This window comes from Oncorhynchus keta, chromosome 27 (genome assembly GCF_023373465.1).
Source record: "Oncorhynchus keta strain PuntledgeMale-10-30-2019 chromosome 27, Oket_V2, whole genome shotgun sequence".
Classification (NCBI taxonomy): Eukaryota; Metazoa; Chordata; class Actinopteri; order Salmoniformes; family Salmonidae; genus Oncorhynchus; species Oncorhynchus keta.
The window spans coordinates 40235274-40258925 of record NC_068447.1 but is presented as its reverse complement, the minus strand read 5'-3'; the positions used below and the strand labels follow the sequence as shown (position 1 = coordinate 40258925).

General features: G+C 41.8%; 1 protein-coding gene across 2 annotated transcripts in view; it reads right to left on the bottom strand.

The window, feature by feature from the left end:
- Positions 1-23652, bottom strand: part of LOC118360022 (probable phospholipid-transporting ATPase IIA) — a 38554-nt gene that overhangs the window by 5755 nt on the left and 9147 nt on the right. For both annotated transcript variants that reach the window (XM_035739049.2, XM_035739050.2), the window contains exons 7-26: positions 22697-22791; positions 22444-22524; positions 22202-22277; positions 21773-21849; positions 21335-21495; positions 20882-21024; positions 19094-19206; positions 13383-13592; positions 11054-11215; positions 10298-10390; positions 10012-10095; positions 8441-8611; positions 8152-8250; positions 6764-6853; positions 6278-6422; positions 5916-5980; positions 5167-5322; positions 4354-4418; positions 3833-3941; positions 3567-3624 (exon numbers count right to left, since the gene is read on the bottom strand). In XM_035739049.2, coding sequence (XP_035594942.1) covers positions 3567-3624; positions 3833-3941; positions 4354-4418; positions 5167-5322; positions 5916-5980; positions 6278-6422; positions 6764-6853; positions 8152-8250; positions 8441-8611; positions 10012-10095; positions 10298-10390; positions 11054-11215; positions 13383-13592; positions 19094-19206; positions 20882-21024; positions 21335-21495; positions 21773-21849; positions 22202-22277; positions 22444-22524; positions 22697-22791 — 2253 coding nt within the window. The remainder of the gene's footprint in view (positions 1-3566; positions 3625-3832; positions 3942-4353; positions 4419-5166; positions 5323-5915; positions 5981-6277; positions 6423-6763; positions 6854-8151; positions 8251-8440; positions 8612-10011; positions 10096-10297; positions 10391-11053; positions 11216-13382; positions 13593-19093; positions 19207-20881; positions 21025-21334; positions 21496-21772; positions 21850-22201; positions 22278-22443; positions 22525-22696; positions 22792-23652) is intronic.

Genomic DNA, 23652 nt, shown 5'->3' with positions numbered 1-23652 from the left:
AAAAAAAAACATTTCTGCAGCATTGAAAGTCCCCAAGAACACAGTGGCCTCCATCATTCTTAAATGTTAGAAATTTGGAACCACCAATCAGGCGTTTATGGTAGTGGCCAGACGATAGCCACTCCTCTGTAAAAGGCATGACAGCCCACTTGAAGTTTGCCAAAAGGCACCTAAAGGACTCAGACCATGAGAAACAAGATTTTATGGTCTGATGAAACCAAGATTGAACTCTTTGGCCTGAATGCCAAGCGTCACATCTGGAGGAAACCTGGCACCATCCCTACTGTGAAGCATGGTGGCGGCAGCATCATGCCGTGGGGATGTTTTTCAGCGGCAGGGACTGGGAGACGAGTCAGGATCGAGAGAAAGATGAACGGTGCAAAGTACAGAGAGATCCTTGATGAAAACCTGCTCCAGAGCACTCAGGACCTCAGACTGGGGAGAAGGTTCACCTTCCAACAGGACAATGACCCTAAGCACACAGCAAAACAACGCAGGAGTGGCTTCGTGACAAGTGTTTGAATGTCCTTGAGGGGCCCAGGCAGAGCCCAGAATAGAGCCAGATCGAACATCTCTAGAGAGACCTGAAAATAGCTGTGCAGCGACACTCCCCATCCAACCTGACAGAGCTTGAGAGGATCTGCAGAGAAGAATGGGAGAAGCTCCCCACAGATAGGTGTGCCAAGCTTGTAGCGTCATACCCAAGAAGACTCAAGGCTGTAATCACTGCCAAAGGTGCACAAAGTCCTGAATAAATGGTCTGAATAGTTATGTAAATGTGATAATTCCATTTTTTATTTTTAATACATTTCGCTTTGTCATTATGGGGTATTGTGTGTAGATTGAGGGGGAAAAAACGATTGAATACATTTTAGAATAAGACATTAACGTAACAAAATGTGGAAAAAGTCAAGGGGTCTGAATACTTCCCGAATTAACTGTATGTACAGAACCAGTCAAACGTTTGGACACACCAACTCATTCCAGGGGTTTTCTTAATTTTTTTTACTATTTTCTATGTTGTAGAATAAGAGTGAAGACATCAAAACTATGAAAGAACACAATGAATCATGTAGTAAACAAACAAAAAAAGTCTAAATATATATTTGAGATTCTCCAAAGTAACCACACTTTGCCATGACAGCTTTTCACACTCTTGGCATTCTCTCAACCGGCTTCAATAGGTAGTCACTTGGAATGCATTTCAATTAACAGGTGTGCCTTGGTAAAAGTTAATTTCCTTCTTAATGCATTTGACACATCAGTTGCGTTGTGACAAGGTAGGGGTTGTATACAGAAGATCGCTCTATTTGGTAAAAGTCCATATTATGGCAAGAACAGCTCAAATAAGCAAAGAGAAATGACAGTCCATCATTACTTTAAGATATGAAGGTCAGTCATTTCGGAAAATGTCAAGAACTTTGAAAGTTTCTTCAAGTGCAGTCGCAAAAACCATCAAGCGCTATGATGAAACTGGCTCTCATGAGGACCGCCACAGGAAAGGAAGACCCAGAATTACCTCTGCTGCAGAGGATACGTTCATTAGATTTAACTGCACCTCAGACTGAAGCTCAAATAAAAGCTTCAGAGTTCAAGTAACAGACATCTCAACATCAACTGTTCAGAGGAGACTGCGTGAATCAGTCCTTCATGGTCGAATTGCTGAAAAGAAACCACTACTAAAGGACACCAATAAGAAGAGACTTGCTTTTTGCCAAGAAGCACGAGCAATAGACAGCTGTACTTTGCGATTTTTGGTTCCAACCACCGTGTCTTTGTGAGACGTAGAGTAGGTGAGTTCTTAATTATCTGACTTGCCTAGTTATATAAAAGGTAACAAAAATATATATATATATATATATATATATATTAAACAGTATGGCTACCACAGCATTTTGCAGCGATATCCCATCTGGTTTGTGCTTAATGTGACTATCATTCGTTTTTCAACAGGACAATGACCCAAAACACACCTCCAGGCTGTGTAAGGGTTATTTGACCAAGGAGAGTGATGAGTGCTGCATCAGATGACCTGGCCTCCACAATCACCCGTTTGGGATCAGTTGGACCGTAGAGCGAAGGAGAAGCATCCAAGTGCTCAGCATATGTGGGAACTCCTTCAAAATACAGTTGGAAAAGCATGCCTCATGAAGCTGGTTGAGAGAATGCTAAGAGTGTGCAAAGCTGTCAACAAGGCAAAGGGTGGCTACTTTGAAGAATCTAAAATGTTTATAATTTGTTTAACACTTGCTTGGTCGCTCTGGATAAGAGCGTCTGCTAAATGACTTAAATGTAAATGTAAATGTTACTACATGATGCCATGTGTGTTATTTCATAGTTTTGATGTCTTCACTATTATTCTACAATACAAATAAAGAAAAACCCAGGAATGAGCAGGTGTGTCCAAACTTTTGACTGGTACTGTAAATCACAAGGGTCATTTCAATTCATGTGGCACAGGGAAACTCTCTGCGACAATAGAGTGACAAAATTAAGACACAACACCTGTAACTGTAATACTCAACCTGAACCTTGCCTATGCTTATTCTGTTATACAACACTTTGCTATCATGAAGAGAAATGGACAATTGAAATTAAAATTGAAAGTTTTCAACACAGTACAACCAGATCTATATATTTTGCATTAAAAAAAAGGGAATCGATGTCAAGATTTCTCACAGTTTCCCATGTCAGGAAGAGGAAAAGGAACTTTTGAACTTTTCCATCTTTTTTTAATATATTTTTTTAAACACTTCCATAACCTCTCTGATTGTTAATGTGACCTCTAAAAAGGGATGTAAAAACACACTTCCTGCGATTGAAAATGTAATTAATACCAACAGATCTAACATGGGATGTATCCTAGTTCTGTATCGAATACAACGACATTCTCATCACATTGAGAAAAAATTGTGGAAGGGTCAGGGTCAGACAGAAGTCATTTTCCTGTTAGAAATTCATATACATTTGACAATAAAGTGACCTTCTTCTTCTTATTATTATTATTTTTAAAAGCATACAAAACATTGTCTCTGTGGAAAACTGTAACGGAATAAATACCAAACAACCCATCAACGGCCTTAAACACAGAAACCAGGCCCACTCAATAGCAAAGAAGAAGGAAAAAAAGGATAATGGCTAAGGATCTTCCACCAACTGGGATATTCTGCTAAACAAACTATTTGGAGAGGGAAAGGTGGGAGGTAAGGATTGAGCACTGAGCGGTAGACAAAAGGTTTAGGGTTGTAGTTTGGATGCTTCTGGCAACGCCTTTGCAACACAAATGGGCCGTGGTAAAACCCCCTTAGGTTATTTAACATTTACAAAAAGCACAGACATAAATAAACTCTACTACTAGCAATTAAAAAGAAAGTGCGTGGGCTGGTGGGGAGCATCATGGATCCTACACCATAGGGCAGGGCAGTTTCTAAAGTAGTACCTGTGTGTGAAAGGCCTAAGGGATTAGTTGTTTTCTAACAACAAAACATAACATTCCTATCTATAGGAATGCATATCAATAGATACTCAAGCTACCGAATGTATCATTATTTCCACAACCGACTTACCTTGATAAATACTTATTAGGACCCATATCAGAAATGTCTTAAAGGACAGAGGTCGACCCTGAAAAAAAGAGGAATATTTAGAACGATTTGAACAATGAGTCCACGCACAATAAGTGCTAAACGTGTAATGGGAAACAGATATGTGCAAATATCTGCGTGTAAAGTGTTATCGAGGGCGGAGAGAAGTCTATGCAGTATGTATGAAAACAATGTTTACCTGTTGATAACACCATGCAAATCATACGGCCAATAAAGACATGTATTACCTTCAGGAGATCCTTATATAACTCGGGATAGAGCATGGCTACTTCTGACTTCACATCTTTATCCAACACGAGGGAGAACACAGGGAACATGGTGTAGATGGTGGAGTAGCTAAAACAAAGAACATTCACAAATATAATTAGCAGTTTGCAGACGATAGTAAGAGAATACTACCATTTTAGTTACAAAAAAAAACCCATGTCATTTCTCAGGCACGTCATTACCAGACATTAACTGCCAGAGAACATGTAGGATGTAAAATACTTTACTTTCGGATTGAAGCTTCACGTATGGTTATGTGGCTACTAATATCAATTCTCACAAATTTCAGTACAGTTCTCTGACCTCCATTCGAAGGCTGGATAGAGGGGGTTTTGATGAGTCAGTAGGGTTCAAGTCATCTCATAGTAGTGTCTTAGCAACACTGCGTCAACACAATCTAAATATCAACAAAACATGGAGCTAACACATAGCTGAAATGCCATTGTGATAAGCCACCGCTATACAGAAAAGATCATCTCACCCAATAATGAGGAATCCTTGGTAGAGGGGGACAGAGGCAAAGTAGAAGACAGAGGAGAACACAGCCTGGGGGAGGAAGAAGAGATCACGGATGAGTCATCATTACCGGATGTAGAACTTGTGTGCTTAACGTTGCATTGACAACTGTAATACACAACGACAAAACACCATTGACACAATTTGCCAAAACTATCTACACGTTACTTTTATCTAAAAATGAGTCAATTGATTGAAGTAATAGCTCTAAGAATAGATTATAAAATAAATAATAAACCTATTATTATCACAATGGCGAGGTACTACTTCACCTACGTAGTTTAGAAAACTGACTAACACTGACTACTAGTATGATGCTACATGGTTTGAGCAGCAGCCAGACAGAGCTGGGCCAGCTCATGCCCTATACCAAACACTTAACAGCTGTGGCTGTGGGCAGCGTTCATTTGAGACACATGGGGGCCTCCCTATCAAATGAGTCTATGGCCTGGTGACTCACATGGCTTTCCCTTTTTCCTTGGGCTGGGAGACTAGCAGGCTGAAGAGCTGGATGCATGGGCTGTGGTACTCACAAGGGCTGAGGCTTGGGGTTGACACTGAAAACTGTGGCCTCCTAGAAGAGCTCCTGGTGTCCCTTGCTCTGACTCACTCCACACCCTGCTCCAACTCACTATGCCTGTCCCTAGGTACCCTCACAACCCACTGGAACTGGGGCTCTGGGGCTGGTTCTACAGGCTCCCAAAGAAGCTTCTGACACTCCCTTGTCCTGACTCACTCCACACCCCGCTCCACCCTTTGGTACCCTGATCCTGCCTACCTGCATGGTGCTGATGCACAGGCTCCGGTGGATGACGAACTGGGAGAGGCCGGCAGACCTTTTGTAGCTGTTCCGCCCGTGGACCATGAGGAGTCGGCCCAAGTGCTTGAACTGAGTCACAGAGAAGTCGGCAGCCAGCGATGCCTGCTTCCCTTCCTGTCAACAAACAACGTGGTGGTGGAAAATAAGAGAAATTTACAAAAAGGTTAGCAAAGGTCTTCTTTAACCAGAAAAACACTTTTTACGAGTGTATATAAAGAATAGTGGGTCCAATAGTTGAGGAAAAGTTGAAACTAAGTGATCAACTGAAAATTGGAAAGGCCAAACTGCCACTGAGTAAATACTGTATAGTTCCCCATTTCTACCAATAATTACCAACTATTGAGTTTATGTGGAGCTCTTGTCCATATTTGCTGAATGGGTCAGAGAGAGCAATCTGTCAATGAGGTAGGAACTCTGCATGGTTGACCCGTCAGCACTACAGTTCAAGCAGTCACAATCAGAACAGAAAGACAATACCACTCTGTCACATTCATTTCCTCTACACCCATGACATGCTTTCACACAGTCAAAAAGGAATCATCTGTGCATGATATGACATAAACAAGTGACAAATGTATGTTTAAAAAGACGCTCTGGCCAGATGGAAGCCGACTCTCAGGAAACACACAACACATACCGATGGCAGAGGGTGTGTGTGTTTGTGTGAAAGCAGAGCGTCAAGGCGACAGGGACAGAGAGATTCTTACTTTGCCCTCCACTCCCACGCCACAGTCGGCTTCCTGGATCATGCTGACATCGTTTCCTCCGTCCCCTAAGAGAAAACAAACAGATATCAGTGGAAGTGTCAGGAGAAATACGTCTGTTAATGTGACTCACAAGAGAGAGGGCTGTGTGTGTGTTTGTGTGTGCGTGCGCGTGTGTGCGTGATCTGACCTCTGCAAACTGTTTATCAAGACCACATCATGAAAACAATACCATTCAACATCTTTAACATACAGATCAGTAACCCCGCAGTGAAATGCCATTGGAGAGTTTAAGTGAGCTGAATTGTTAACACTGTAATGTCCCAATAGAGAATAGCTTGGGGGCTGACACTGGGGAGACTCACCTACAGCACAGGTGAGTTTGCCTGTGCGCTCCTGCAGCAGCCGGACTATCTGGGCCTTCTGGGTTGGAGCGCAGCGGCAACACACCACAGCAGGACACTGACACGCCAGCTCCATAAACTCGTACTCATAGAACTTCAGACACACCTGTATGACAGTATGACAGACGAGGCTTGAACAACAAGCCAGGGGCCAACGACCGACTGTGGTTTACGTCTGTATTTCTATCAATGATGTAGACTCCTTCCTCAACGTCTGTTACATTTATCTAGGAAGTTGTCAATTGAGACCCAATACAATGCAGCAGTGTGATAGGATAAAACTCAAAACAAGCTGAGGGTTCTCAAGGTGTCTCAGACTTTTTCCCATGTTAGACTGACTCTTACCAATGCCACAGCCACCACTAAAGGCCTCTTCAGTAACATTGCTTTGGTATGTCTTACACAGATAAGGTAAATTGTTCAGAGTGATGACGGTGCTCAGCTTACCTCCAGTGAGTCCCCTGATATGACCAGGGCACAGTCGTGTTTCCTCCGGAAAGCGTTGAGCTCCAGGTGGGCCTCTCCTCGCGTCGTCACCTAGGACCACAGACAGTACAGGGCTTACCATTATGGTCACAGACATACAGACACACAGATAGCTATCTAACCCACAGGAGTAGCTGCTCTCCTTACTGCAACTGTCATCCACACGCTAGATTAGCATTAGGGAGAACTGATCAACTGTCAACTGAGCATGCAAACCAGAACCAGAACATGTGATTTGAAATGCCAAAGTAAGTTATAAAGCCACAAGGAGGACCAGCTCAACCATGGATCATTTTGTGGGTTTCTATAGACTCCTATTTATTACCAAATATGGAGGTTGATTGTAAACATCCCATAGTTTCTGCAACTCTATCAAACTCATGGGGACTCAAAATTTTAAAAAATGTGGAACTGGAAATGACCGCAAGACATCAATCTGTCAACCAATGTTCTGCACTGGTATGGCTATATTCCTCTCCGATTGCCTGTTCATACGTCAAGTCGTCAACCCAGGTGCCATTTGTGTCGTACCAGGAAGCCAATAGCAGATGCCCTGGCTATTGGTCCAATCAAAAGTCACAGCCCCTGCCCTTCTCCGCTGGGAGAAGCAAGGGGACTGTTTTCATGCTGTGCCAGTCATTGTTATCCTCTTCCAGTAACAATTGTTGTACACAACTCCTAACATTCCTATGGCAGGCAAGCTCTCCCTTTCTGCAACTGGAGATCGGCCAAAAGGGAACTCAAAGGACTATCAAAGCAGTAGTGCAGTTTGAGAGCTAAGCCTGCAAAACAAATTAGGAAGTTAGGTTCTCTGTCACTGTGTTACCCAAAGGAGTGGTTCAGCTGGTCCTTACCAGCCTGTTTCCAGACCTGGGTTCAAAAACTATTTGAAATCTTTCAAATACTTTGAGCGTTTTCTTTAGCCTGCCTGGAGTGTCGGGTTGGTGGGGTTTATACTTTTGGGACTTATCTATTGGTTATATTGCAACAGGGAAGATCATTCAAAGTATTTGAAATTATTTCAAATAGTATTTGAAACCAGATTTTGAGAGCTCAGGTCTGTTTTACACTGGCTTGGATGCTCATTCCTGTGTGAGATATTTATTGTTGGGGTTGCTAGCTATCCAGCAGATCTTGGCTAGGCTGGGGGACTACATAACCATCGCTATGGGCCTTCACCAAACAGAGGGTGGATGTCCCAATAAGGTCAGGGCAGACAGGAAACTGGATGCCCTGTGAACTAAGAATGACTCCTTATGCTAAAGCTATTTATTCTAATCCACAATAAATATGATATTGAAATAGCAGTGGTAAAACAGAAAAATGCCCTCTATTGCTTCTCCACTCACCGATCTAAAGATGTGGATGTCCTGGTTGCGGGTCACCAGATGGGCGTTCTTAGCTGTGCACGTGGCTGTTTCCAGCTTATCTCCAGTTAACATCCACACCTACACATGTAATAAAAGTTTTAAAATGACATTTCTGTGTGATTAACTTAAAAAAAGAAAATCCTTATCCACATTCAAACAATGACATAACAACAGTTACTTAGGGCATAAAGCCCAGGGATAAATAAAGTGTATTGAAGTGAACTGCTAAGTGTTGTTGTCTCCCTCTGCCCCGGTGACCTCCCCTGACCTTGATGCCTGCATTGCGTAGGATCTCCAGGGTGGGCCGTACATCAGCCTGAAGCTGGTCTTCTACCCCCGTCAGACACAGCAGCTCCATCTCCATCTCCAGGCTCTCAATCACCGTGGCAACCTTCAGAGACCGATCGTGCACACTCAGCTTGGCCTGGATATATCGGGCCTGTGGGTGGAGAAAGTAGCAGAGGAGAAAATATGAAGAAAATATTTTGATTGGATGCCTAAAATATTGGAATATAGCAAGTTGGAGTTGAACTAGATTGATTTATCAACTGTCAGATGTACAAATTCATCAAATGTAACATATTCTGGATGGTCAAAGGAATAACAACATCGATCAGCAAGTAAACACCCAGTAGTTTCCAGCTCAGAGGGCAATTTTCAGTGTGAGATAAAGCAAAAACTGAGTGACTCACTCAGGAACACAAACTCTGTGAGTGAGTCACTAAGCGAGTGAGTCACCGCCGCCCACCAGCCAGCTCACAAAATTATACACTCCAGCAATGGGGCTGGGGCTGCAGGGGAGACACTGCCTGCCTCGCTCGCCCTGAGAATGGGTGTGTGTGTGATCTGAGCATCAAACAACAGGCTTTGACATTTAAAGAACAATGGTGAAAGTATCTGTGGAAACTATTTAGTTTTTGTATTTGTTGTTGTTGGCAGGTACTAGGTTGATATACAGGACATACAAAAACCTGTACAGTGCGTGCTAATGTTGAGGAATATAAACAAATTAGTTTCACATATAGTGTACAAAACATTAGGAACACCTTCATAATATAGAGTTGCAACCCCTTTTGCCCTCAGAACAGGGATGCTGGCCCATGTTGACTCCAATGCTTCCCACAGTTGTGTCAAGCTGGCTGGATGTCCTTTGGGTGGTGGACCATTCTTGACACACACGGGAAACTGTTGAGCATGAAAAACCCAACAGCATTGCAGTTCTTTGCACACTCAAACCAGTGCGTGCGCCTGGCACCTACTGCCATACCCCGTTCAAAGGCACTTAAATATTTTGTCTTGCCCCTTCACCCTCTGAATGGCAGATATACAAGGCATGTCTCAACTGTCTCAAGGCTTAAAAATCCTCCCCTTCATCTACACTGATTGAAGTGGATTTAACAAGTGACATCAATAAGGGGTCATAGTTTCATCTGGATTCACCTGGCCAGTTTAATGTTTCGTATACTCAGTGTATATTGTCATCCTACAACAACAAAAAATATTTCACTGAAATCTCCTTGGGATTGTGAGGATTGGTAACCAACACAATGATTAACTGGGGCACAGCAACACAAGAAGAGGGAGGTGCGTCAACTAGTAGAAATGAACAGCTAATGTTGTTATAACTGATATAACACACTCGGTATCATCTTTCATTCTCAGACATCAAAATGAATTGGCATTCTCTTTACGACGCCGCCATAACACTTCCTGCGTGGTGTTGGTTTGAACCTACTGAGTCTTTATGACCTGCTATGTGCACAGTCCTGGCCGCTAAGTATCAACGTGATGACAGAAACATTTAAGCTCATTCAAAGACAGAGAGGGAATGCTACTAACCTCAAAGTCTTGGTACTGTTCCTCTGTTAGAGACTTCTTGGAAACGACCAAGACCCTCAGACCTTCCCTGGCCATATTCCCACACTGGAAGAAAGAGCAAAAGTAACACTAAAATATTAATATCAGAACAGAATGTTCAAACATTCACAATGACTCTGAACCCCCCCAAAAAAGGTTATATTGACAGCAACCTCTAAAGGTGACCTCAACACAATATATTCAAATCAGGGTGGTCTTCTATTCAAACTAAAATGACTTGTTCTCGACTCGAGGAAGGAAAATCTACCTCTTCTTCCAGCCAGTCGTTATACTGGACGATGCCAGCCATCACCACATCTGCACCCTTCATGTAGAAGCTAATCTCTCCTGTAGACTCATCCTGCAAAACAGACCACTGTCACTCCCTAAACTCCATGCTTGAAAAACAAAATAGAAGAAAAACATTCACATCAATCAATAAGGTATATTCTGTGGTTTCCCCCTGACTCTCAGCAGGGATGCACATAAAGATGCACATGTGTAGGGATGCACATAAAAATAAGAGTTTATTATTGTCAGTTGGTTGTGTAGAAAGGGAAACTTAAGTTTGGTCTCAAATATGCTTCAAAATATTTTCTTGAGGAACTCAAGTTCAACCCCAGGCTTCCTGAAGTAGAGTTATACCAGGTCTATCCAAGCCAACAACAATAGTTAGTCATGCAGACAGCACAGAGACTTAGTCATAGGGTTCATAGCCGGGTAAAGTCTTTTTCAGATCAGTCTCCGTCCCGATGGATCACTGGACCAATGCCCAGGTTCAAAAGTCAGAAAACGTATCATTCAAAAGAGCAGTTGGCCCCACTGGTGTCAGCTATAGAATGTATCTTTCAAAAGAGCAGTTACATCCGAACACTAACAGTTGGCGGGCAATCAAGCAAAATACAAATCATCTTCCACAATACATTAGTTCAGCTCCGGAAGGCAAACACCGCTGGCAACTGTAAATGGATGACTGGAATTTGCATTTTCAAACCAGATTCATATCCCAGTCAGCTACACTTACTCGAACTATGATTCCCATCCGCTTGCTCTCATAGGTGAAGGGGAATATCTGCAGGATGGTGAAGTTCAGGATCTGTCCACTAGGAGTCCTCAGCTGCATGGAGTTGTGGTCCCGTCCGACCAGGGTCAGTCCAACACTCTCAGTCCACTGCACCAGCGACACCTAGCAAGGCAAGGCAGAGGAGACAGTTTGGTGAATGGTGGTTATCAAAATGGAACAGTTTGGTGAGGTAAATGGAGAATGGACCATTTTAACATGATGTACCTTTTCACAGGAAATAGCAATAAGCAGGAAATATCAAAGTGAGCAAAGAGCACAGTTCTACTTCAGCGCAAATCAATAATAAAAGCATTTCTGCACTCAAAGAAAATGGATTGACAAATTGATTGAACAAACTAGGAAGATAATCCTTTTAAAAGACGCACGCTGCATGTTTTTTCTGGTTTCTTTTGAATGGCACATGAGGATAAAGCCTGATTTTTATTTTGGATTTAACTAGTCAGTTAAGAACAAATTCTTATTTACAATGACGGCCTACCATAAGGAAAAAGGCCTCCTGCGGGGACAGGGGCCTGGGATATATATTTTTTTTAAACAATATAAATATAGGACAAAACACACATCACAACAGGAGAGACACAACACTACATAAAGAGAGACCTAAGACAACAACATAACAAGGCAGCAACACATGACAACACAGCATGGTAGCAACACAACATGACAACAACATGGGAGCAGCACAAAAACATGGTACAAATGACATTTGGGGTTCAACTCAATATTAGGAAGTTGTTCCTAATGTTTGGTAGACTCAGTGTAGATCTCAGATGGATAGAACGAGGCATCGGTTGGACCCTAAACATCTAAAGACCAGTCCTAAACCATGGCTCCTCTCCTCCTGCTAACAAATAATACTTATTCCATGATCATATTTGGTGTGAGGCTATGCTTGGCTTGTGTGTTGGTCATACAAGTTGGGGAGAATGAGGAACTTGACTTAGTCATGGTAACATTAGTAAGGCTACATTCACTGTGAAGGCATGCAGTGAATCGGCCTCCACCACAACAGCAGCACTTGGTAATGGGAATGTCTAGAGTTTAATTGAGCTGGGTCTGCTACTGGCAAATGGCTGGAGTCAAAACCACAGCTTGGCATAAGCGAAAGTTCTTATTGGTCCTGCTTGGAAATGGAACCGTCAAGAAATACTTGATACTCTTCCGGCGCTTTGTTATAGGAACACACTTCTCTTGAGTAGATACCACAATCAATATTTTAGACATAATATATAAGATATACTAAATAAGCAGATGTAAAAGCATAAACTGTGGAAAAATTACTCCACACTACAACCAGGACTCTTCATTTAGATTTTATTAACAACAAAAATGAGTTGTCTGCCGAACAAGTATCACATCCAACAGAACAAAACAAGTTCGATAAATGGCTTGTGAATGGATTCCTACCAAAAACCACACATCCAACTGTCACTGGCATTGTGACCACGACAACCGGCTGCCAAAACTATATATATCTATGGACTTCCTGAGAAGCCATTGGAAAGCAAACTGAATTTGAGCCCAGATCATATCAAGCGAATAAAATATACCTATAGTAACAACAGCAAAAAAACATTCAATCAAGAAAGGAAATATCTACACATTGACTGATTTTGTAATCTGTGAGAAATGTTGTTATCCCACAATTCATTTTCTGGAAAACAATGCTTGTATTGCATGAAGTTCAGCATACACTAGGCCACAACTCACCTCAAAGCAACTTCTGTGGGCCATATCAAAGTATCTACTATGAAGGTAGGAGACTCAAAGGGTGGATAGGCTAAGCCCAATGGACTGGGGAGCACATTAAGGAAATCCGTATTTACACCGCAGGAAAAGGATCAAGCTGAATTCCCCCTCAGCCTTCTTCCTGAAGTTCAAACGATTCACAGTGATCCAGGTCACAGCTAGGTACATGTGGAATGTAATTTGTCTCCTCAAGGTTTCCTTCAAGGGCAGCAGGTAGTCAACTGCAGGGACTGATAAGGGTTCAAGCTGCAAAACCATTTGAAGTGACTCTCTCCATATTTTAATCTGGATTCCATTCTTCCACTGTCACCATACCTACTGTAATTGGCGTAGTGACAATTCCCTTTAACCTTTGAGGCTGTTGAGTAGACAACACATTTCTCACAGGCTACTTTGGTATATGTTGGTCTATCGTTAACGAAGGAGTATATTATAACTGCGCAGAGGCAAATACTATCATCCTCCGGTTGCTGTGTTTATGGACAGTGATGTCTAGTATTGAGGGTGAGCCATTATGTACCTCGTCTGGGCTGGCGGCCTGGTAAACCCTACAGGTGTCCTCATAGTGCTGCTCTGCCTCGGCCTGGTCCGTCACACCGTTGGCCTCGTACACGGGCGTCACACAGTGCACCAGGGCGATGGCCTTCACCGCCTCATGCACACGGCTGCTGATGGTCTTACGAACCTTAGTAGCCGCCGGAGCTCTGGATGCTGGGGCGTCGTGAGAGGGCTGTGGGGAGGAAGGTGTACAACAGAAAAGTTAGCCCGCTTAGTTGGATTATAAGCATCGGTCTACCTGCAAGGTTTTCAATGATTGGTAGAGCGTTTTTTTACACCTAACTTTTTTCTCAGCTATTCATTGATTGACAAACAGTCAGTGGTGGAAAAAGTACCCAATTGAGTAAAAGGTACCTTAAAATAAAAAGACTCATGTAAAAGTGAAAGTCACCCAGTAAAATACAACTTGAGTAAGTCTCAAAGTATTTGGTTGTAAATATACTTAACCTAATTTACACCACTGCATACAGTCATCAGATAAATACATTATTTGTGGGAAAAACATGGATCTACTTGTACCTGTGAGCCGCCTTATCACTATGTCAAAGTATAAGAAATATGTGTTTTGTGGTGCTAAAGAAATAACACTTCTCTGAACTGACTCAGTTCTAAAATGACTACCACACAAAGCCATTTGACTATTTAACCTTCATTTAACTAAGCAAGTCAGAGGCGGCAGGGTAGCCTAGCGGTTAGAGCGTTGAACTAGTAATCGAAAGGTTGCAAGTTCTAATCCCCGAGCTGACAAGATACAAATCTGTCGTTCTGCCCCTGATCAAGGCAGTTAGGCCAGGCTGTCAGCTTTACTATTCCTGACTAGTTAAATAAAGGTCAAATAAGAGTTAAGAACAAATTCTTATTTACAATGACGGCCTAACCCTGGACGACGCTGGCCCAATTGTGCACCGCCCTATGAGACTCCCGATCACGGCCGGTTGTGTAGTGACGCCTCTAAAATTGCAATGTAGTGCCTTAGACCGCTGCGCCACTCGGGAGGCCTAACCCTTCCTTACCATCCACAGAGATCCACGGCAAGTAAACACAACCAGATGTGTGAAGAAAGAAAAAAAATGAACAATCAGCTTTTACTATCTTGCTGCGGTTATTTTTAGGCCAGGCGTTGCGTTTCCACAGGGGTCAATGATGGTGCCATTAAACTAGGGCCGGCCAGTGTTCGTGGGCTCTGGGGCTAGTGGCTAATCCGGTTTCCTGCTCTACTAACCTCTGGTGTCAAAGGGACAAAAAGTCATTATGGGTCGGAAAGCATTAAGCCAAATAATAATCACACAGCTGATATGTTGCTAAAACAATAAGCTACAAAGACAAGGTTTTTGTTACTTGTTTCTAACACAGAATTTCAAACATCGGCTGTCTCACCCATTAGTGATACATTTGTTGAACACAGCCCATATGGACTGATGCAGAGTTGGACACACCTACTCATTCAAGAGTTTTTCTTTACTTTTACTATTTTCTACATTGTAGAATAATAGTAAAGACATCAAAACTGTGAAATAACACATATGGAATCATTTAGTAACCAAAAAAAAAGAGCTAAACAAAACAAAATATATTTTATATTTGAGATCCTTCAAAATAGCCACCCTTTGCCTTGATGACAGATTTGCATTCTCTCAACCAGCTTCACCTGGAATGCTTTTCCAACAGTCTTGAAAGAGTTCCCACAAGTGCTGAGCACTTGTTGGCTGCTTTTTCTTCACTCTGCGGTCCAACTTATCCCAAACCATCTCAATTGGGTTGAGGTCGGGTGATTGTAGAGGCCAGCTCATCTGATGCAGCTGGCCTGTGTTCTTTTCCCCATCTTAATCTTTTATTTTTATCGGCCAGTCTGAGATATGGCTTTTCCTTTGCAACTCTGCCTAGAAGGCCAGTATCCCGGAGTAGCCTCTTCACTGTTGACGTTGAGACTGGTGTTTTGGTACTATTTAATGAAGCTGCCAGTCGAGGACTTGTGAGGCGTCTGTTTCTCAAACTAAACACTCTAATATACTTGTTCTCTTGCTCAGTTGTGCACCGGGGCCTCCCACTTCACTTTCTATTCTGGTTAGAGACAGTTTGCGCTGTTCTGTGAAGGGAGTAGTACACAGCTTTGTACGAGATCTTCAGTTTCTTGGAAATTTCTTGCATGGAATTGCCTTCATTTCTCAGAACATGAATAAACTGACGAGTTTCAGAAGAAAGTTATTTGTTTCTGGCCATTTTGAGCCTGTAATCAAACCCACAAATGCTGATGCTACAGATACTCAATTAGTCTGAAGAAGGCCAATTACAGTGCCTTGCGAAAGTATTCGGCCCCCTTGAACTTTGCGACCTTTTGCCACATTTCAGGCTTCAAACATAAAGATATAAAACTGTATTTTTTGTGAAGAATCAACAACAAGTGGGACACAATCATGAAGTGGAACGACATTTATTGGATATTTCAAACTTTTTTAACAAATCAAAAACTGCGTGCAAAATTATTCAGCCCCTTTACTTTCAGTGTAGCAAACTCTCTCCAGACGTTCAGTGAGGATCTCTGAATGATTCAATGTTGACCTAAATGACTAATGATGATAAATACAATCCACCTGTGTGTAATCAAGTCTCCGTATAAATGCACCTGCACTGTGATAGTCTCAGAGGTCCGTTAACTGTGCAGAGAGCATCATGAAGAACAAGGAACACACCAGGCAGGTCCGAGATACTGTTGTGAAGAAGTTTAAAGCCGGATTTGGATACAAAAAGATTTCCCAAGCTTTAAACATCCCAAGGAGCACTGTGCAAGCGATAATATTGAAATGGAAGGTATCAGACCACTGCAAATTTACCAAGACCTGGCCATCCCTCTAAACTTTCAGCTCATACAAGGAGAAGACTGATCAGAGATGCAGCCAAGAGGCCCATGATCACTCTGGATGAACTGCAGAGATCTACAGCTGAGGTGGGAGACTCTGTCCATAGGACAACAATCAGTTGTATATTGCACAAATCTGGCCTTTATGGAAGAGTGGCAAGAAGAAAGCCATTTCTTAAAGATATCCATAAAAAGTGTTGTTTAAAGTTTGCCACAAGCCACCTGGGAGACACACCAAACATGTGGAAGAAGGTGCTCTGGTCAGATGAAACCAAAATTGAACATTTTGGCAACAATGCAAAACGTTATGTTTGGCGTAAAAGCAACACCCTGAACACACCATCCCCACTGTCAAACATGGTGGTGGCAGCATCATGGTTTGGGCCTGCTTTTCTTCAGCAGGGACAGGGAAGATGGTTAAAATTGATGGGAAGATGGATCGAGCCAAATACAGGACCATTCTGGAAGAAAACCTGATGGAGTCTGCAAAAGACCTGAGACTGGGACGGACATTTGTCTTCGAACAAGACAATGATCCAAAACATAAAGCAAAATCTACAATGGAATGGTTCAAAAATAAACATATCCAGGTGTTAGAATGGCCAAGTCAAAGTCCAGACCTGAATCCAATCGAGAATCTGTGGAAAGAACTGAAAACTGCTGTTGACAAATGCTCTCCATCCAACCTCACTGAGCTCGAGCTGTTTTTGCAAGGAGGAATGGGAAAAAATTTCAGTCTCTCGATGTGCAAAACTGATAGAGACATACCCCAAGTGACTTACAGCTGTAATCGCAGCAAAAGGTGGCGCTACAAAGTATTAACTTAAGGGGGCTGAATAATTTTGCACGCCCAATTGTTCCGTTTTTGATTTGTTAAAAAAGTTTGAAATATCCAATAAATGTCGTTTCACTTCATGATTGTGTCCCACTTGTTGTTGATTCTTCACAAAAAAATACAGTTTTATATCTTTATGTTTGAAGCCTGAAATGTGGCAAAAGGTTGCAAAGTTCAAGGGGGCCGAATACTTTCGCAAGGCACTGTATATTGCTTCTTGCCAATTATATTGCTTCCTGGATTAGCTAGCACAACGTGCCATTGGAACACAGGAGTGATGGTTGCCGATAATGGGCCTCTGTACACCTATGTAGATATTCCATTAAAAAAAAGAGAATCTGCCGTTTCCAGCTACAATAGTAATTTACAACACGAACAATGTCTACACTGTATTTCTGATCAATTTGATGTTATTTTAATGGACAATAAATCTGCTTTTCTTTCAAAAACAAGAACATTTCTAAGTGACCCCAAACTTTTGAACGGTAGTGTATATATTTGCTCCCATCTCAGTGAACTAATCCATTGGGGAGGCCTAGACTAAAAGCCAATGCTTGATCTGAAAATGTGGTCGGAGGCTCCATATGGATGGTGTGACGCAATTCCGGAGCCTCCAGAGGCATGCAGAGGGCATATCAAGCTCTGTACCAAATCACCATGCGTCTCCAAAATGTTGTAACAATTCGGAGGGCTCTGTAAGGCTCCACATTGACACGATTGGTTGATGGTAGGTGGGGGCGGTACATCCTGTATAAACACATACTCACTTCCTTGACAACTTCCTTCACAACAGCTCTGTACTGCTCCGCAAAGCACAACAAGTATGAATGACCTGACTTCTGTCACCACTAATGATCTGTGGAGCTTCTCAAAGTAGTGTTTTTGTTTCACCTCAAACAGCAAGCAAATTAAGTCTGTTTTTACATCCATTGAGAATGACAACAGTTCCTCAATGTAAGCTATTTGAAAAATATTTCCAGCTGTCTGCCTTATCGATAACCACTCAGCATGAAAGGGAAAAATGTCATACTCGGATCTAGTGGAAATGTCCTGAAATAGGGCTACCTTATTGCTTCCTATCAGTGCTGGACTTGGACTGAAATAGGTTAACATTCTTTAAAAGAAACAGGTGCCGGTACTCAGCTCCAATGAGCTCCTGCTCAAGTCAAGCACTGCGTCTTATCCCTTTGCGCAAATAGCCTACAGCTGTGTCCCTTGCTCATTGGCCCAGAATACTTTATACAATGTCGCTAGGGCAAGATTTTGGCTGGACCCAAGTTAATAGTTGATACTGTGTTTCAAGTTTGTTGCAGACAGGCCATGCATAGCAATGTGACTTATAGTTGTTTTAAATTAGGATATTTTCCACCTGCATGCTGCAATGTTTTTATTTGTTGGCTATATTTAGGCTATTTTTACATAGTTGGCAACGGCAATAGAAGTTACTTTTTTAGCTTTGTATAATTTTAATTTAGATTTTAATAGAATTTTTGATTAACCACATGACAATGATTTTCAGATATGAAGAAATTAATTGAAACAGTTCCACGAAAATATATGAAAACCATAACTGGAAATCAGATCTGTAGAAACGCTAAGATAAATTGGCATTATAAATGAGAAAGGTTGTCGACTCCTCGTGTAGCCTATTACTGGCAAGAGTAATGGCAGAATCTGTGAAAGCCAGTAGAAGGAGGATGGTCAGTCAAGTTATTTTTCTTCCTCTAGATCTCTGGCTCCCTCTTGAGTCATTTGTGTGTTATTTCATCAAACAGTGAGCTTAAAGCATCAGACAAGATCAATGCATATACTTGATTTTATTAAAACACATAGGCTGTGTTTATATATTGAAAAATACACGTAAAAAGAAATCCACAGATTGATTGATTGAATGAACAGATGACTTTCGCTCGCCTAAGTTTTTGTTGTTGTCAGGGATAGCCCTACTCTATACGGTTGGTGATGATGGTTATTGTTTTACCTGTGTGTAGGCACTGAACACGTGGCTCTGCACCTCGTCCATGGAGTCCATTCCATAGGCCACCGTTCCAAGATGGAGGCGACGGAACACCATCTCATTCTGGGTGAGAGTTCCTGCATCAAACACACAAGCACAATGTATATTATTTGTATATTATTATATATTATTTGTAACATTTCTACTGAAAGTGTGGACACACTGTAATGTTGGTGTTACAATTATGATCATCATTTAAAAAGTTATTTTTAAACAGTCTACATAACTCACACTATGATCAAGTAGCTGTTCCTGAAACCATTTCCATGATGTCAGTGTCCTGGTTGTCCTCACACTCACTTTAAAAGCCTCTCTCTCTGTATGTAGTATTTCAGGATGACCCGAGAGCCCCCTACAGCACATACATTAGACTGACCTTTGACCCCTATCGACCTTATCACTATGTGGGAAAATCCAGTATACTTTTATTGGCCGTCAGGGTCGTAAATTTAAGAGGGGTACAGGCCAGTTCCTGAGGGTGTGTGTGTGTGCAGAGACAGGAGACTTCAGGCCCGTTTTGATTTAAAGCTCCAATAAGTAGCATGTCTCTGAGAGTCGCACACAGCCCAAAGCCCTAGGGATGGGTCAGCCCTAGCAATGTCATACTGGACACAACCTTAGCACATCTTCAACACTATCATCTCACATCCAACATGTCAGTCCGTTGTGTCAATTTCCTCTCCTGACCACTAAAGCAAAGATACATGCATTCTTATTATGTAGCCACTCGACTCTTCCTGTGCACTACAACGTTAAGTTGTTTTATGACAACATTAAATACTACACGTTTTATAACACAGTTACGTCCGATGCGATATTGAGCACAGATACATGCACACAACAATGATTAATGTGGATAGTCAGATTAATATTATTAGTTTGTTTAAATGATTTAATAAGCCTGTTTTCATGGACACATCTGAAATTAGGCAACTGATGGGCCTTTTGTTAAATGCAGAAAATTGGCAATCAAAATACATGTTCTACCACAGTGACCATGTTATTTTTGCGAAGACCAGGGTTGGGTAAGTTTAGATTCTAAATGTAATTCCTTACAGTTACTAGTTGACAGTCCAAAATTGTTATCAGTAACATAACATTTGCATTTCCCCTAACTCAGTAATGTAATCGGATTACTTTCAGTTACTTTTAGGTTGGTAGCTGGCACAGACACAAAGTCATAAATTAAGATTTTAAACCTAACCTTAACTACACTGCTAACCCTAATGCATTAAATTAAGACATTTTTGTTTTCATACATTTTTACAATATAGCGCATTTTGACTTTGAAGCTGGCCAATCTAGAGGAAATCCCTCAGTTCTGCCTCAAGGACCAATAAACATCAATCTTGCTTTGAGTTGAAAAATAAATGCTGCTCTCGGAATGGCATGCTTTGAACACTACCGAAAAGTACTATTTGCATGTGAAAAATGTTTTTCATATGCTGCATTTGTTATAGGCCTATTGTCAATGTTTTTGTTGGTGACACTTTGATATCTGGATAATTTGCAGCTGTTTAAGTCTATCAAAAGTGCATGTGTCCGTTAGGCCTACGGTAAAATTATGCCATAATCAGTTTAATATCAAACTATTAGTGTGCGTGTAATCGTACACATTGACTAAGCGGAAGGAAGTTAATGGAAGCACTCTCGCTTCAGATCAATACAGAGTCCACAGCCACATAGACGTGATAGTCCGGCGGCCCGCAATGACATATTTATGTCTATAAACCACAAAAGTAGCAGACTCACCTGTTTTGTCAGTGAGCAGATAGGAGATGCGTCCCAGTTGTTCAGGTATAGTGCTGGCCCGGACCACCGTACCTGGGATCTTAGAGTCTCTTCTGATCATCCAGCTGAACACCATCTTGCCCATGTCCAGGTTCACACGCAAGCTGGACACAAAGGTTCACATTTTATTCATTTAAAAACAAGACTCCCAGATACACATTTTGGATATCAATGGTTTTTAGGTTGTCCATCAAACATGTTCATAAGCATATGTAGAAACAAATAAGCAAGGATAGATGTTGATGTACATGAAGCTCCAATTGAAAATAACACCTCTTAGTAACACTTACTTTGCTCTCAAACCTGTGTAATAACACAGTTATTACAAGTGTAACTACATTGTTACAGATTACTTTTGAATGCTTTAAAATTATCTCATTGAAATGGAGACAGAAAGTGTGTTAAAACATCTACCTGATGGGGACGATGTTGGAGAAAAGCAGTAGGAAGCGGAAGATCTGCAGATACCAACGGCCGGCAAAGTGTTGGAGGGCCACCATGACCAGAGACACCACCACCAGAGCCCCAAACAGAATCTTGGTCAAACAGTTCACTTCCAGGTCAAAGAGGCCAACCTAGAAGAACCACAAGGACAATATCATCAGGCAGTACAAATATTTTTGAAACACTCTCAGAACAGTCTCAATACAATATTACAGAAAATAAAATTGGCAGAAATTATACTAATACTAGTAGCACTTTATTTTATGGTACAGCGTTTACTAGGGTATTTTCTAAGAAATGACATGATAAAATGATAACCTAATAAGCCTACAGATAATATACATGTCTTTGTCTACTAAAGGAAAGCGTCAAGTGCAGGGTGTTTTACTGTGATTAACATGAATATACCTTGTGCCTTGGGTTTGAGGTGTTCATCACACTCCGGAGCTCCTTGCCTGTGTAGATAACAACTCCCACCACAGTGCCTACAGAGAAAGAACATTATAGTAATTGGCTGAGACTTTAAGTCTGGAATCATGAACCATAACATGTAATACAGCATATAGCAGCAATTTCAGCGACTTCCCTGGTTGTGAAAGGGTGTTTTGAAATGTATAACGACAGTAAATGTTGTCTCATAGTTAACTACCCCTGAACTGTTTCTAAGTGACCAAATGTCTGATTGCGCCGGTGTGTGTGTGTGTGTGTAGGAGGACAAATCATCAGCACATCAATAGTGGAGGAAGTAACGTCTTATCACAGCTCTAGAGATGGAGGGAGAGAGATTGGGGCGGGCGGGCTGGTACTAGTTACACCACTGGAGGAGTTGGTATTTACCAGAGGCGATGACAGTGCTGGCCCACAGGGTATTCTCAATACTGAGACTCTCGTTGACTGGAGGGTCTCCATCCTCCTAAAGCACAGCACATAGGACACAAAACATAGAGTAAGGGGCATTACCCTACGAAAACAGCCTTTCTTCCAAGTTGACTAGATATGGTGGCAATTATCTTGATGTGAGTCTTTAGCAGGTCTTATTCAAGAAAAGTAAAATGGATTTGTCCAGGTAAAACACTCACCCTGGTGAAAGTGCCAATAAAGTTGTGGATGTCAATGTTTGGTTCCTCCGCATACACATAGGATCTGATCTGGAGAAGGTCCTGGAGGAGCAATCACAACATGGTCACTTGATAACCGACAACACTTCTAAGAACATCCCCAAAAAACATGAGATGTGGCATTACTTTACTAAAGATGTCTGCAGTCAGTGAAGTGCCAACATTGCACTCTACTATAGACATAGCGGAGCAGCCATTTGGTGTGGTGACTCACAGCAGCAGTGGGCAGTCTCTGAGTACAGGCCACTGGGAGGCGTAGTTTCCAGTCCGTCTCTCCATCCAGCTGGTCAGTACGCAAGAAGCAGGAGCCTGGGATAAGGGAGAACTGATGATTTAGAATGGAGTAACAAACACCTCTAGGGGGCTCTACAGTATAAGGGTTTAGGGTCTCTGTGGTACCAATAACTTATTTCTGTATATCTAAAAATATATATTTCAACTTCTGGCGTTATTTTATTTGGTGCATCCTTTGTTCCCTCTATCTTTCAACATAAACATATCTTCCCGAATGACAAAGGTCATCTTATTACAAAATAGTGTTCAAATATGAATGGTGGCCAACTGCACATTAATCTGGGGATCAACAAGTGGAGAGGCATCCATGCCAACCCAGACCTCATCCTCCCACATCCCCCAGTAACCCAGCCCCCAAACCCTAGCCCACATTATCCTGCCTGCCTGTAGCAGAGAACACGGAGCATAGTTAGGCTCTTCATTATTGAGTTAATGGCCTCCATGTGTTATAGAGATAGCCAACCAAACACTCTTTCCAGTAAAAGAAACATGTGTTTTTTTCATCCCCCTATAGAAAAGCACAACCGCAACCAAGCATGCATCATATAGTTTGTGTTACCCCAAATCAAGATGATAAAAGTGTAAGGTATGGTGTATGGTGTTTTATTGCACATTTTCAATGGATCCCAACCGTTGCAAGTTATCGAGGGGGCAGTGGTGTTTTTGTTGTGTATGAGACAATAAGCCTGTCGGAGACAGCATTGTTTTGCATGTGAGTAATTCATTGTGTTTCTGTCATCACTCTTCCAAATCTCATCCAATTCCACATTTGTTTATTCAGATTAGGCTCCATCTTTGTACCTTGGTTCCCCCATCTTCTCTTTGCATTTGATATGTTCTTTCTATTCTACACTTTGCATATCTTGGTGATTTTCC